The sequence below is a fragment of the Apaloderma vittatum genome, unplaced genomic scaffold (assembly GCF_000703405.1).
Source record: "Apaloderma vittatum isolate BGI_N311 unplaced genomic scaffold, ASM70340v1 scaffold9826, whole genome shotgun sequence".
NCBI classification, from domain to species: Eukaryota; Metazoa; Chordata; class Aves; order Trogoniformes; family Trogonidae; genus Apaloderma; species Apaloderma vittatum.
The window spans coordinates 1-16,000 of NW_009721261.1; the positions used below are offsets into that span (position 1 = coordinate 1).

Genomic DNA, 16,000 nt, shown 5'->3' on the forward strand with positions numbered 1-16,000 from the left:
TCACTACCCTCACGGTGAAGAACTTCTTCCTAATGCTCTTAGATGAGGTTACTCAAGGTCTGGTCAAACTGAATCGTCACTACTTTGGTGGAAACCTGCCTTGATTTCTGAGAATTTCTAAGTAGAAATAAAAGCTTATCCTTCAGTTGCCTATCACTGGACCATCAGGCAGAAGCACATTACACAAAGATCTGTTGAATGACCTTGCCCCAAAACTATGAATTCCTTACCTCATTGAGTTCTCCTAGAAAAGGCCTTAAAATAGTGTATTATATTCTTCACCAACTCATTATGTTGCATATCTAACACTAAAAGGTATTCTGCAGACATAGTGATGTGCATTTAGTTGCCATAACCACTCTACCAAGTGGTAGATTCTGACAAAAACATGTATTTTGGTACAAAATAAGAAAATACTATAAAAAATAAGCAACATAAATGAATCTAAGTACTCAAAACTCCTTCCAAAGCAACAGGTAGATCACATTATCTCACAGTTAAGGGTAACGATGAAGAAAATTACGTGTGGGCTGAGGCTACCTGGCCTTTTACAACCTTTTGCCAATAGGAACACGTGATGCAGGCAGGTCCCTCAAAAGAGACTGCTGGTCATAAGAACCCAAACTTAAATGCCCATAGCACAAGAGTGTAAGAGGTTTAAGAAATATGAACAAGTATTCTGAAAAGACCAGCAATTTCCTAGAGGTAGCTCAAGAACTGTCTGGTCAACTTCTGTCTAGCTAACACAGCTGATTATTCACCGCTGAATGCAGTTGTAAGAGATCCTCACAATTAAGCTGCTACAAACATAAGTGGATATTGTCCTTTACAAAAACTTTCCATTTCAGAGCAATAAAATAATTATTTTTGCACAAATCTACATGGGTACAGTTTTACATGGCTCACAGATGCTGTGCTCTGAGTCTGGCCTATACAGATGGCATTTAAAAAAAAAAAAAAAAAATCACTACCTGAACCTCACAAAAGTAGGCTCATACTCAGGGCACAAGAACAGAGGATTTTATGTTTAACAATAGTTTTACAATAACCATAGTGTAGAAATTGTGGGGAGCTACAAAAAGGCAGTTAAGACCCACCCCTTGGTAACAAAATATAAACTATCATTTAACTTTATGGTCTTTGTTTTTAACACCTACTACTCATTTCAGAAAATGAGTTTAATGCTGTAGGAAGATACCAGTTACACATTTGCAAAGTCAAGATGAACCTGCTGATATCTCCAGTCAAGGAAAACTCCAGCATGCACAGATTTCTGACACATGTGGTGAGAAAATAGGAGAATTTTCTGGGTATAGGACAGCAGAGATTAATAAAGAATTACATTAGGATGCCTGATATAACTTTAGACAGGAAATCTTATATGTTTTAATCTGTTTTAATCTTACTCCATAATAACAAAATGGTCTTTAACTATCTTTCTAGAAAATAGTGATGCTTATGACATTACCTTCCATTACCTTGCCAAAGTATTGGGCATGTCACACAGAGATGCCTGAACTGGCAGAGCTAGTGCCCGACACGACCTAAATCCAGCTTTCCCTCATTTACACAGCTGCAGGGGGAGTAAATTAACAGCCTGAGATTTTTCTAAAGCCTATAAGCTGGGAAAAAACCTCCAACCTCTGTCATTTGGACTAGTATTGTAAAAAAAACCCCACAAACAAACAACACCCAACAAACCAAACCACACAACAAACCCCGAACAAAAAACCAAACCCCACACCCATCAGGTAGAACATACCAAGCTGTGTCGTGCTAAAGTGTGCTTGGAATTAAAAATGTCACCTACCTCCAGCCTGTGGGGTGACCGGTCTTAACCCCGGGCTTGGCATGACAGCTCCTCTGACGGGACTCGGAGCTGCCGGCGCAGGAAGGGTGGTGTAGACCACCTGGTGGTTCGCAGGGGTTCTTGGTATAGGAAGTTTTGCAGCAGTTTGAGTCACTGGCCGATGAGTTACATTCACTGTTGTTGGAGCTGGAAAAAAGACAGACAGACCACAACCTAAGAATGGAATTCCATGATTTTAAGCAGATGCGCCTGTTTCAGAGCCCAACCCTCCCCCTTTGGAAAGTTGATTCGTCTGAACCATGAAAAAAACCCCAAACACCTGTCTCTGTGAAATTCAATCTGCTTTTGATAATGAAAAATCAATCAAACAAACAAAAACCCCACAAAAACCAGTCTAAACAATACAGCAATTTTCACCTGAAATAAGAATGCCAACACATATACAAATTCTAAATAGAAAAGATAAATGTAACACCCAACACCAAGATAAAAAAGAAAAAAAAAAGGTCCTGAATGTAAGCACAACTTTGAAAATATAAAACCCGTCACCAAAGAGTCTGTAAAACAGACTAATCGTAAGACAATTCAACAATTCCAATGCCAACTAATCTTCAACTGTCTTTTACAGAAGAAAGGAGTAAAATAAAGAAGAAAAAAAAAGAGGATTTTTGTTTCTTCACATTAGAAAGGAAAAAAAGTATCACACTGCAGACAAAACAACATTTAACTAGAGACAGAACTTCAATGTCAGCCTTGCCATCTCCTCTGCCAAAAGGATTAATTGCCAAAAGGTGCAAGTGGACAGAGCTAGGAGTGATGTTGCTAATGTTTTTTTCCCAACTAGTTAAATGATGCAGCTGCTACAGGCTGTTTCTTCTCCTTCACTTTTACCAACAACAGTATATTTAATAATTTCCATGACCACCCTTTGCAGGATTTCTTCCTTTCCATTGAAATAATTTGACCCTGAATTCTTTCCAAACCAACAGGACTATTTTCCCCTTTCACTTAATCAGCCTTTTGTTTTTTTAAAAGAAAAAAAAGATTCTGGGAAACTGACTGGAACAGAAGATGTTACAAGTGACTCAAAAATTCTCGGCGTTCACCTGAGAAGATCAGCACGACACAGGACACACAAGACTAGTTTAAGAAAAAAAGCAGTCGCTGCATTCATACAATGATGGAAAATGAAGTTACCTGCAGGCAATACATGGATGGTGGTTTGGGAAGGTCCACTCGTTGGCACACCTGCCTGCGGCACAGGGTTTGGCTGCAAAGGCTGCAAAGGCTGCAAAGGTCGAGCCGTGGGCTGGGTGGGTGCGCTTGGTCCCGCGACGGGTGTCTGGTTCTGCTTCTTCACATCTGCTATAAAAGGAAACAAAGTTTTAGACAACAACAAACAGAAATTAGAGCATCAGAAGAGTCTGAAAATATTTTTCACCCATCACTCACAGATTAGCAAAGAATATTTCCTAGCCTGGTATTTCTTTGATCTTTTCATGCTGCAAACAAAACTGTAGAAAATTCATTCAATTATCCTCACTTTCATCACCTCAAGCTTTTTCCCCCCATACTCCAAAATGTTTCACTGTATCATCATGAAGTCTGTGTATTTCAGCACAACCTGGAAACCTGAATTTAGTGGAACACTATGCCAAAGTCTTTAAAAGTTTCCATTAGAAAAGAACAGCCTAAAACCTTAAAAAGGCCTAAACACTGCTGTACTCAATTTGTTTCAAGTGATAAATCTCCCTAAACAAATCTTGTCTACCTTTGATGCTTCCATCCTTTTGTTGTTTGCTCTTTCCTTTGTTCAATCCATTAGTCAGCCCTGTCGCTGCTTTGAGTTTTCACGCTATTTTCTTAAAAAGGGGGAATAGCTTTATTTTTTTTCAGAAATCTTGAAAAAGAGAACAAGTTGTTTTCTCTCATTGACACCCTCCTCAACATGACTCACTGACTTGTGAGAAGTGACAAATAGTGTCTTTATCTGCAGCTTACTACGTCAGTACTTTTCCTACTTCAGTTTGTTTGTGACAATATAAAGTATTTGAGTGCAAGTCTGTATGTAATCAAGACTGTGCACAAGTTGAATAAAGAATTGAGAAGTTTTTGCCTGGATATTTCAGCTAGATTATAGTAGTGGGCAGAGTAGGAACCACAAAAACCTAAAAATCGCAAGATAAAAGAGTATGTTTTAAGGGCGCTCATTCAAAACAGATTTGCCATAATAAATTGTACATACAGCAGCCACTAATTTAGTAAGAGAGTGCATAATATAAGAATAAAAGCATGTTAATGTGTGTTTTACTCTTGAGAAATATTAATATGGTAACAATATGCTGAAGAACACATTTAGAAACTATCCATGAAGTATGATAACTAGGTTTCAAAGCATTAAAAACAGGGATAATGACAGTGTAGCTCAAAATGTTTTTTAGCAGTTGAGACTATTCTGATGGTCTCACTGAGCTGTTTTTAACACCGTTATAGAAGTAGTGGTACCCTTCACAAACTCCTATATTACAAATATAATCAAAGACCTCAAAACTAAAAGAAAAACAAATTGCAGACCATATTGCCTTTCTGTCCACTCTACTGAAGTCTTTTGATGAAAATACCATTTTCCTACTTTTTTCAAAGTGTGTAAAAGGAGCAGTAAAGGCATGCTCATTTTGAAAAGAAAAGGTGAGACGTTTCCTGCTCTTTCATCAACTAACAGATCTCGTGATCAGTTCAAGCTTCTTCTATTCTCCATGAGCTGGAAGAGATTTCCCAGTGTTCAACAAATGACTTGACTCTGAACAGATTCCTACAGAGGTGCATACACCTGTTTACTTTGAGTATTTACACACTGATGCACATTTCGACCGTTGCTGGATAAGGGATGCAAGTGCACAGTAAGCCATGACCTAGAGAAAACATGCTCATTATCCAGCTAGTAAAAACCCAGACACATGATTGCCCTAAAACTGTAGTTTGAGTACAAATGACAGCCTGGACACATGTGAGGGCTTCTCCGGGTTTGCTTTTGGTTTTTTAATCTCGCAAAGAAACAAGTTAGTTTGTCCCTGACAAATTAAGAGTCCTGCTGAGATTCCAGTTGCTGAAAACTATGTCAGGATTGCACCAGCCACAGGAAATAATGGAAAATAACCAACTAGAATTTACTAAATAAGTGGAAAAAAATACCAAAGGCTAGTTTTGCTATGTAAGTGAAAAATCAGCCATGGAAACAGGCAGACTGGGTGCACAGTAAGCACAGGACTAAGGGCAAAAGTAATACAGGAACAGTTCCAATGCGAAAGGAACACAGCATCCTATTCCTTAGAAATGTGGACCTGGAGGAGGCAGGATGATCTGATTTATGGAAATGAGCATAAAATGGAAATCGTTACTACTGGAGGTGTAAGCAAAACACCACATCTAATACATAAAAGGGAAAAAATAGGGGATAATTTCCATGCCAGAAAATGGGCCTACAACACTGCAGTTACAGCAGTGGAGGAGTTTTAATCAGCGTACTCATTCAGAAGTAGTATAATGGGATTACATAACAGCAAACATACCATACGCAGGTGGTAGAATAAGACAAAAAACTATCCAGAAAGCTAGATTTGTTAATTAGATAAAAAGGCTTATAAAAAACTAATATTGTATGTATTTGTTAATTTCTCCTACAAAAAGATAAATGCAAAAAAAAAAAGTGGAACATGGCTGTTTTTGAGAGTACACGTGTGTATCTTAGATTACAAATCCACTTTAGTTTAGGATAGGTATCAGCTAAATCTATTAGTTGTTTTAATATTTTAAATAGTAATTCGGTGCAGTGTGCTACACAGATATTTAATAAAAAGTATAGCAAGGGGACCACAAAAGTACTGCAAGATACTTGCAGACAGAAATGTATCAGATTACTCTTTGAAAAAACAGTGACAACAATTTGTCTGTATCTAAAAAAGGTGCTGGCGGTTAAGACGTGGTTTTGTTTTAATAGAGTGGGGTTTCAAAATGTAAAATCAAGAGTTGTTGAGGGACACCTCCCCTGCTCTCCAGCAGCATCGTGTCCAAGCCCAGTGGCTCAGGCACGTGACTAGAGGTCCCAATCACTATGACACTAAATAACACCACGTCTCCCAAAAAAGCATCCTTAAACCCAATCAAAAATCCCCCACTCTCAAAATATAATTAGCCCTTAAAAATAATGCACAGGGTTTTGTTTACCATAACTAAAAACTGAGCTTAATGAGCTTGGTCTGCTCTTCCATGACCCAATACTGAAACGATAATTTCAGTTTAATAACCTCACACAACAAAACACCTAAAAATTCTGCAGTTCTTAACCTCAAGGTTAAGCCTAGTTTATCCTGTATGCACACTTTGGTATAGAGTATTACAGATGTTACTGATCCAAATGGAAACTTCACTGGAAAAAGGAAGGGATGGAGATCAGATTATATGAACAAGTTTAAAAACCTATCACAAAGTGAAAATTTACTCTCAACCCAAATCTTTTATAATTTCAACCAACAAGGTCACACATGGTAGTTACCTACTACCAAAATAGTGTAACTTTGTACCAGGAGAGATTTAAAGAGAAGCACATAATAGACATCTCTCTCCAAACATTAATACCTATTTAAATACCTTTTACAAGTAACAGAATTAGGTTTACTTAGTATTCAAGTGAAGTGCTTTAAACAAAATTATCAGGATCTGAGCGTTCCCAAGAAGACCATGTAAGCGTTGCTCTTCTCTATTTGAAATAGTACTGAACTGATACCCTAGCACACTGCAGTAAACACCATAATGCTGCAGGTACTTTCTATCCTGAGGCTGTGTACCAAGAAATCTACAACAAAATACCGGCTCCATGTTTGCTGTAAACAAAGTGCAGTGGAAAAAATATTTGGTCAAAGGTATATACATGCATATGATTACGCAAAAGCTGTCCAAAGTGAAGTCTCCCTCTTTTAAACCTGAATATTATCAGAACATGTGAATTATTTCCTAAGAAACTTGCTCAAAATCCCAGAAATGTGCTTTTCCTACACAGTGAAACTCAAGCTTTTATTTAGACCTTATTATTTTTACAGCTTGTATGAAAAATACTGCCTCCTCACAGAAACTCTAAACATAACTCATCTGCAAGGCTGCAGACTCTGTCAGTGAGAGTCTGGGTTCTGCTCTGCAATGAAGAGACACACAGGAGCCAACCCAGCCTGAAAGTCTGCCTGCCTTGCTCCTAATGATTAAAGGAGGATTTTCTAAAATCTGACAACTAATGGGAAAGAATCTCAGACTATCCCACAGGAGCATATTGAATGATACTGGCACAAGCCTCCAGAAAGAAACTCAGAAAGAATTAAGCTCCCGTACTACAATGTGCCGACAGTGCCGCGGCTGCTAGCACTTCTACTTGGAGAAGCATTCTTATAGTTGCACGTGCAACTACGGTGTCCATCTTTTGTGGTAACTGTGAGGTGAAGACATATTCCATGCAGTCAGGGAGGAAAAAAAAATTGTGTAAAGTGTTAATTTTGCTAGAAGATTATCTGAAATACATTACAACATTGTGATACGCTACTTTAAAACATGCCACAAATCCATTTTAGACCTGTTGGTGCCTCCAGAGTCCAGCCCTCAGAAGAGACAACAGTGACAAAAACTTGATTCCGTAGGCTATTCTGGCACTCAGCTAAGTAATTCACAGAGTCATCAAAATCCTCCAGTGGCCATGTAGTCCAGCCTTTTCTTGAAGCTGGATCATCACCAACACCAATTCAAATGAACTGTGGTTTTGCCCAGGTGAATCTGAAGAACATTTAAGCGTGGAGTTTCTACCATTCCTCTGTGCTGCACTACCTTCCTACTGTGTTTTCTTTTCCCTCCAGCTCTACCTGAACCTCCTAAACTTGTAGGTCACAGCCATGGCCCTGAAAGATCATCTCGCACTGACAAGAAGAATTGTGCTCCATCACCTTTGTAACTACTCTCCGAGTAGTTGGTTGCAGGCTGCCATTACACTGACTCTCTGTGCTCTTTGCCAAATATGCCATGGTCTGTCACAGGTCACATACTCTAGGCCCCCACCATCCTGACACCATCTACTGGACCCTCTCCAGTGCTACAACTCTTCTGAACTCAGGGAAGGAGGAGCCAAAACTGGACACCTCATTTCAGGTGTGGTCCCACTAGTGAAAATGTGGATGGAATAGTAATTTAAATTTAAATGAGAACACACTGTTGCCTCAGGCTTAATTTCGTGTCCACCATATATCCTCTACTGATAGAAGAACCTGACTATCAGTTATCTGAATTGCATCACGCTTCTCTAATACTTGTATTCCACATGCAGGCCCCTTTTGGTGGCAACATCACATCTCTTCCTCACTGAAGGAAACGCTACCACATGCCAATATAATTTTCCGTATTTGTGTAACCCTAACACAGAGTAAGCTATTAGGAATGCATGCACAGAACTTGAACGTGCTAGCTAGAGAGATTGCTACTGAGGTCATCCAAAAGAATCAAACTTTTTGGTGGGTAGACTTCAAAATGCATTTAGAGACCACGCAGAACTAAAATTTTATCTCTAATAGCAGAAATATTATTGTTTTCAGTTAAGTTGACAGTGCAATACATGGTCTTAAGTATAGATTCTTATTACTTCTCTGAAACACTAAAACTCTTTGCTAATCCAACACTAATTATAATTAGACTTGCCCACAGTTATGCAAAGCCTAAAGAAAAATGTATTCTTTTAAAAGCTGAAGTGCATCGAAACTGCCAAAGGATATAAGAGCACAATTATATCTATTCTAATCTTGGCATATAGTGCCAAAGTAAAGAACAGATCTGCATTTAGTATTCATATTTTTTTAGTTAAACAAAAGAGTAGAAGCTGTAATAATCTAATGCCTGAAGAACAATTGTAGAATTAAAAGGTCTTTCATTAACCAGTAAACAGAAGAATTAAATACATCTAAGAAGAACTTTCTGAAACATAGTAAAGAATTCAAACATGTCAAATTATTCCCCAAGCCTAACAGATTTGAGCACAGACAGCAACAATGCTTAGATTAAGGAAATGGTAAAAACCTTAAAGACTTTTACAGTAAGTAGAATTCTTTTCATTTAACGCCTATATCAGCATTCTCCAACAGTCCTGTTTTGCTGAAACACTGAGAAATAAAACATAGTAAGCAGGAAAAGAAGTTTATTCTGTCATTCAAGGGATGAAATAATACTTGTAGCTCAATTACCCCTACAGCTAGCAAGAGCTTTTTCACCTACCTTGAGAAGAGCCATCATCCTCTTCATCCAGTGTAAGATCAATGACACCTCCTGAATCACTTCCTGTGACCTTCCCGCTCTGAAAGACAAAACTCCTTCATTTTGCAAAAGCAAATCCAGGGAACATAGGCTTTTGGAAAAGGGATATGAATTGAACATTCAGAAGGAGAGGTCTCAGAATTGATACACTTATTAGAAAGGAAGTGATGACAAGAGCAGGAGGAGGAAATTTCTGACAAATTTCCCAAGAATTGAAAATCGGGCAATAACCAAATGACTGTATCATGGTATCAAATATTTAAGTATTTCTAGTTCTGTAAGCAGTAAGAAACACTGATTGATGACATTGCTATTTCACAGATAAATTAATAACAATTAAGTGTAATAGAGTATCTTTCAGTTACGGCTCTCAGCATTTTAACAGAATCGCAGAATCATTTAGGTTGGAAAAGACCTTTAAGATCATCGAGTCCAACTGTTAACCTAACTCTGCCAAGTCCACCAAAGCCACTCCTGGAGTAACTTAAGGTAGAATGCATCCCTAGAGAGAGACACCGGCACCTCGTCCAAGTTTGTAATCTGTCCTTTCCTCTACAGCAGTATAAGCTGTTGACAGAACAGTCTACGAAACAACACATTACTTATCTTGAGGCAGCTCAGTCTATGTGCCTATAAAGAAACTGACTTCAAAATAAAAAGGGAAATCTACACTAGAACCTGTATACTATTAAAATATGTCATCAAAAGCAACGAGAAAACTCCAATTGCATCCAGCTTTTAAAAGTAACTTAATTACTGGATTTTCAGCCATTACCACAAATTTTAGCATTATATTATTCTCCATATGAAGCCATTTGTAACCATCTCTTTAGAGAGGTTAGAAGTATCTTTTAAGCTCTTATGAAGGCAAAGTACTGTAAGGACCGTAGAAAAAGATTTATCTTCTGGAACAATTACTGTCCCTTGGCTGTTCAAGACTAGAGGGACCACCACCACTTTTCTTTCAGTGCTGAAAAAAATACTGGGGGAGGTCCTATATATTTCTGGGTTCTTAAACATACTTTATACAAAAAGAAATCTTGAATGACATAATTTTCTAATTCCTTAAACTTGTTGCAAAAAATAGAGGTTTTATGGTTCTGCATATGAGGTGATTTTTTACTGTTGGACTGAACTGCTACCAGTTTATGGATTAGAGTAAACCAGGCTCCTTAGGACAAAGCGTTAGGAAAGCAACAATTATTAAAAGCTCTAAACAATTAATATGGAAAAAAGCCTAAGAGTTACCAGCCCCACAGGGCCTGTACAAATGATAACACGATAAACCCTAGGAAGATTATAGAGATTTTTCTGTGCAGTCAGATGGGAATAGATGCAAAAAGCCTGAATACTGAGGTTATCTGCTCTAGGACCTTTCATTTGGGTAAAATGAAGCCTTTAAGGAGGTCCTAAGGACAATTGCCATAAAGCCGAGGCTTTGAGGAGAGGGAAAAAGATGCATTATATGGTTACTAAACGCAAATGAAAGCTCTGTCCAAATCATTGGTCACTGAATTTGGAGTGCCTGACATGACTGACTCTTCATTACGCATTATTACAACCTGATTTCTTAAGTTCTGATACTGCCACTGATGAAATTCTGCCAATAACCTACACGATACACAATTTGAATAAGAAATATTGAACTACTTATGTTCACAGGTGATAGAAGAGACACCTCTAGGGGCTCTATCTTTGCTATACTTAGAGAAGCATCTTTCAGATTTATTAACCATGTAATTCTTCTGTTGAGTGATTCCTATTTCAAAGACTTTCCAGCTTCAGTTTTCTTAGTTTTCTTAGCTGATTTACCCACTTGAAGCTTAAGATAAAAGGCACATTCAAATAATCAATGATTACTTGATTAGCAGGAAGTCAAGAGGAATTCCATTCCAACTTGATAATCTTCCAAGTCAATGACTTGTATTTTGAATTATGACGCTTTCTGCCAGGAGAAAGCAGATTGAAAAATGGACGGGGAGATTTTTATGGACTTGGAAAAAGGAAAAACTAACACTAAGCCATTAACTTCTCTCCATTATAAAATACATTAGTCTGAAGTAATTTCCTTTCAATTCTTCCTCTGCAAGGAAATCCTTAGAAAAATACTCTGTACGAGCTGTGTTGAAGCCCTAGTTAACCATGCCGGCCCAAAAAGTACTTTGAACTTCCAAGTCAGCAAGTATTACTGCATGCATTTTTTTTTTATTTTGGTATGTCTAGAAGGTCAAAATCTCGAGTTAAACCAGAAACTACCAAATGACAAATCCAACCAGCCAGTAAGGTCGCACAAACACACTTCTCAGGGAAAAAAACCCCTTCTCGTTGATAGCCACACTATTCAAGCTTTTCTACTAAAGAATCCTGGTAGCAATCTCCTCAACAGGAACTATCCATAAGCAGTTCTTAGGTTTTCTCCACAATCCACATTAGAAATTCTGGATCTGCAGGGCATTTTGAGTGCTGCTCTGTGGTACACCCCAAACCCTGGGCACACAAAACACATACCCCACAAAGACACTGTACTCCACACATAGTGCACCCTGAAGTCCTGGCTCCCCAGCCTCCCCCACTAGATTCCCCTTGTTCATCAACCGTGCATCTCCCTTGAGTGAAATTTAGGGGCACAGGAAAATTTTAAGGAAACTTGCAACACTGAAAATGTTGTGTTTCCTGCCTAGGGGGGTATGGTGCAGGCAGGTTATCCCCACACAGAATAGACTGCTAATTATGCCTGCCATAAAGGTTGGGATTTTGACCACTCGGAGCATCCACCTACATTCAGAAGGAAAAGGAGTATCCATTCCTACACCCTGTAGTGTTGGCACACAGTTTTAAGATAAGTGTAGGTATCTCAAATCCAGATAAGAATCCAGAATGACAAGGAGCTTCAGGAAGAACTGAGAATTGGGTATTAGAAGACTGGACCTTTCTCCTTTCTCATGGTGAAATTAAGCATCTTGGTGATCCGAAACAGCAGCTTTACCACACTGTCTCAGATAGTTCTGGCATGGTGTCACTCACCCTTGAATGGTTAAGACCTACAAATGGAAGCATTTGAATCGATCCTCACCAAAAGCAAGTAAAAAATGTTTTTCAGAAAATCCTGTGCCCAAACCATCAAGAAAGTAAAAATAACCCTTTTGAGTATTATGACTATTTTACTCAGAAATTCTTTCAGGGAAATTTTTGTTGCTATAAGGACTTGTGAAAACTCCAGCTTACTACAGAGCTTGAGGAAAGGCTAGAGAACAATAACTCCTATTGCTTATGTAAAAAGAAGCAAATTGGATTCTGAGGAGGAGATTGTCAAGTCACACACCAGGAGATTCAGACATGCTACTCTGAGCAAAATTAGAAACCAGCTTAAGAAGGCTTGCAGCCCTGAAGAAGGCAGGCAAAGGGAAGCGTGACATTGGAATTTCAGTCATGTATGAACAATATTCACATCGGTGTCGAAAACTGAAATAAGAGAACAAGTCTTTCAGCTCCTAGTATTAGATGTCAGCAAGCACTGCAGCAGAAACTGATAATGCAGAAAAGCAAACCTGAGGTATTCTGGTCTGCTATCAGTTTTCAGGTTTCTCCAAACACAGGAAGCCAAGAACCTGAAATTTGCTTCAGCAGATCTCTGCAGATGAGCAAGATGGTGCAATCACAACATCTCTTCATCAGCACAGTTACACTAGCAAAATAATTAAAATCATTTAATGAAACCCCCAAACACATGCCTGGTTCTTTAGCTGACGTATTGCCTGGCAAGTTTTAAACAATGGAAGACTCAGTTGCTTTAAAATATCCAATAACTGGAACACAAATAAAATAACCACAGCAAAATAAAATGATCTCTATCTATTTAAAGATCACAGTTACAAAAAAACCACCAAAGCAAACAAAACTATAACCCCCAAAACCACTGTTTCATCATTTGTCAGAACCAGAGCAGCAGCCTCCAAACAGAGCAGAAGTGGCACTTAAATCTCACTGTTTAGAACAGCATCTAGGTAGTTTCTAGTAATCAAACTGAAAAAAGTTTACATTGAGACTTAAAAGAAATTGTCCAATTCCCTTTTCCACCCTTAACAGCTGACGTATCTTAACGTAAATGGCTCCAAGTAAGTAGAAATCCTCCAAAATGCTGTCATTCACTTTGCCATTTTGGTCCCCTTTTACCCATAAGCTGATGAGGTAACTTGGTGAAACCTGGAAGTAGCAACATCATGAACTGAATCACCCAGGTAACCACAACTGTATCTGAGCTGCCTTAGTTTAAACTTTTCTCTGCTTTCACGCAGCAGCCAGCAGCATAGCAATCCTAACACACAGCAGTGCAACAAAAAAATTAAAAACAGAGTTGAAAATTAAACCTAACAAATTCTACTTCGAAATGTCAGTTTTCAAGATGCCCATGAAGATGCACATAACTTAGAGCTGAAAGGCAAAACACTAGTGAAGTGGGGAAAAGGAGACTGCAAGGTATGATTAGGGGCAGAAACAAAGGTGAAAAAAGGAAGCAGAAGGAGGGAAAAAAGGTAGCAGGGGAAAAGCAAATTAGAGGCCAAATAGCAGCTGAGCACACGCCTGCACCACAAATGCGGAAGGATGGTGTGAGCGCACTTTAACACTACTCTGCTATTCGCCTTCAGTGTTGTGCGTTCTTCCTGAAACAGCCACCCAAGGAGAAGGCACTTCACATTTATAATCTTAATCTGTTTTTGAAAAGTGTGTTCTCTAAATAAAATCTTGTCAAATTGCAGGCCCTCTGCCCCAGCTTCTTCAGTTTGCAAAGTCACGTCCCCACCTACTGCGTTTACCAATATATGCCCACTCCTGGGCTCTGTCTGCTTGCTAAATGCCCCAGGTGAGCGTCAAATTTGGCAAGCGTGAAGAAAAAGTATTTTAAGGCCAAGTGCAAGACCCTAGATTAGGGGGAAAACCAAAAGAGTAAATCCTCACCCTCTCAATTATCTGCGTGAAGTCTGCGAAGTCCTCAAACAGAGGCTGAGTCATCCTCCTCTAAACACCACTTAAACAGCTAAGCACACACTGCTTCACATTGCGTATGGATAAAATAAATGCAAATACTTGTGTTTGTGCTTTTTTCTCACTTAAATTGCTATTAGAAACTTCTGAAGTGTTCTACTAGCTACAAAACTTCTGCTGAAAGGTGCTCTATAGTACTGATTCTTTCGAGTAACATTTTTAGATTTTTTTAGCATGAAAACTAGTAGAAACAGATTTGGTTGTGATTTCTTACAACATAAAATCTCTATTCATACGAGAATAATTACGTAAACTCCAGGTCGGGGTTTTCTACAAAGGATTGGCAAAAATGACCTACACTCAGAATTCCATGCATTTTCCACTATATATACTATGACAACGTAACATCTGCTTTCCTCCAATTCCAAACACTAAAGTCTTTAACAATTAAAAGATAGTACTGAGAAACACATGTACTGATAAACAGGATGTACTTATGGGGAGAAGTGCTAGGACAAAGCAGTAATAACACAGTTTTCCTTGAGGAAGAAGAGAATTATACAGTGACTTTCTAGAACCAATGCCATATGGATATCACAGATATTTTTTAGAAAGTGGAATAGAAAATGGAGATCTTTCAGGTAATCAAAATCCTGGATAAAAAATGCATATACACATATACACAGAGACACCTGAATCTGAAGTCACAGTTAAGATTTGCAATAAAACCAATATACGTGTCTCCTTCTTCTGGAAGGCTGTCATTATCTCCCATATACCACTGCAATATTTAATAATTAACCTACACATTATTCAAAAGTGAATTAATAAAGGGAAATCAGAGAGGAATCCGCTTCGCAATAGAATGAAGGACTGTGGTGTTGAAGTGATTCTGAGGCAGTTTCCTCATCTGCCTCTGGAAAAGCAGGGGCATTGAGACAGGCTGCTATGTCTTTACGTTTCTCCATATGCTGAGACCATTTCAACCTGGTGTAAAATACAGTGTAGTGGGCATAAAAATAGCACCTTAGCTTTGCTATCCAGCAACATTTTCAGACCAGCACTGCAGCAAGTTAGGTTGATTCATCATTTCTAATTTTGGAAAGACAGAGAAAGAAAAAAAGAGGAGGAGGGAGGAGAAAGAGGCTATCCAAATTCCATGTTGAAAACAAATACAGAAGAGGAGACTGAATTTAAAGGCCATAGCACATATGGTAGACATGATATTGAGATAAGTAGGTATGTCCCACCGTAACTACAATTGTGAAATTTAACACAGAAAGAAGCAGTTACAACATCACAGCATGTATGTGCTAATGGCAAACTACTGAAGAAAACTGGCTAAAAAAATCTTTAAAACTCAAATTCAACAGCAAATGTTACCCGTTACATCATTTTGTATAACAGCACACATACACACGCCCACACGCACGTGTATTTGTACCACAGGAAAAACCAGAAGGTAAATGTTGGCATTTTGAGGCAAGTTCTGAATATACACTTCTCTGTTCACATCTGATATATATGATTAGAAAAAATGTTTTGGTATTATATAACGCCACGGTTCAGTTCATCACAAAGAGATAAAATTGCTATTCATTGTAATGCCACCTGCTTTTCATAAAGAAACATTTCAGTATGTCAAAGTGAAAAATGACAAGGAAAAAAATGCATCAACAAAAAATACAGTGCAAAATAAAAATTAATTCCAGGGTAGTAAATACCAAAATTCTGACAATTATGTGTGGCACACTGACACAGTGCAGATAATTTTATTATTAACAGTTTTTACAGTAACAAACTACAAAAAATTCTGGGGGTTGTAAAACAGACAATCCATGAAGCATACCAACACCACAGTAATACACGACG

General features: G+C 38.3%; 1 protein-coding gene across 1 annotated transcript in view; it reads right to left on the reverse strand.

Moving 5' to 3' along the window:
* Nucleotides 1–1,810: 1,810 nt before the first annotated feature.
* The window catches only part of ATF7IP (activating transcription factor 7 interacting protein), a gene marked incomplete at its 3' end in the record, with an annotated part of 46,450 nt that continues 32,260 nt past the window's right edge, over nt 1,811–16,000 (reverse strand). Inside the window, exons 10-12 of the mRNA XM_009871312.1 lie at nt 9,107–9,185; nt 3,008–3,175; nt 1,811–1,996 (exon numbers count right to left, since the gene is read on the reverse strand). Coding sequence (XP_009869614.1) covers nt 1,811–1,996; nt 3,008–3,175; nt 9,107–9,185 — 433 coding nt within the window. The remainder of the gene's footprint in view (nt 1,997–3,007; nt 3,176–9,106; nt 9,186–16,000) is intronic.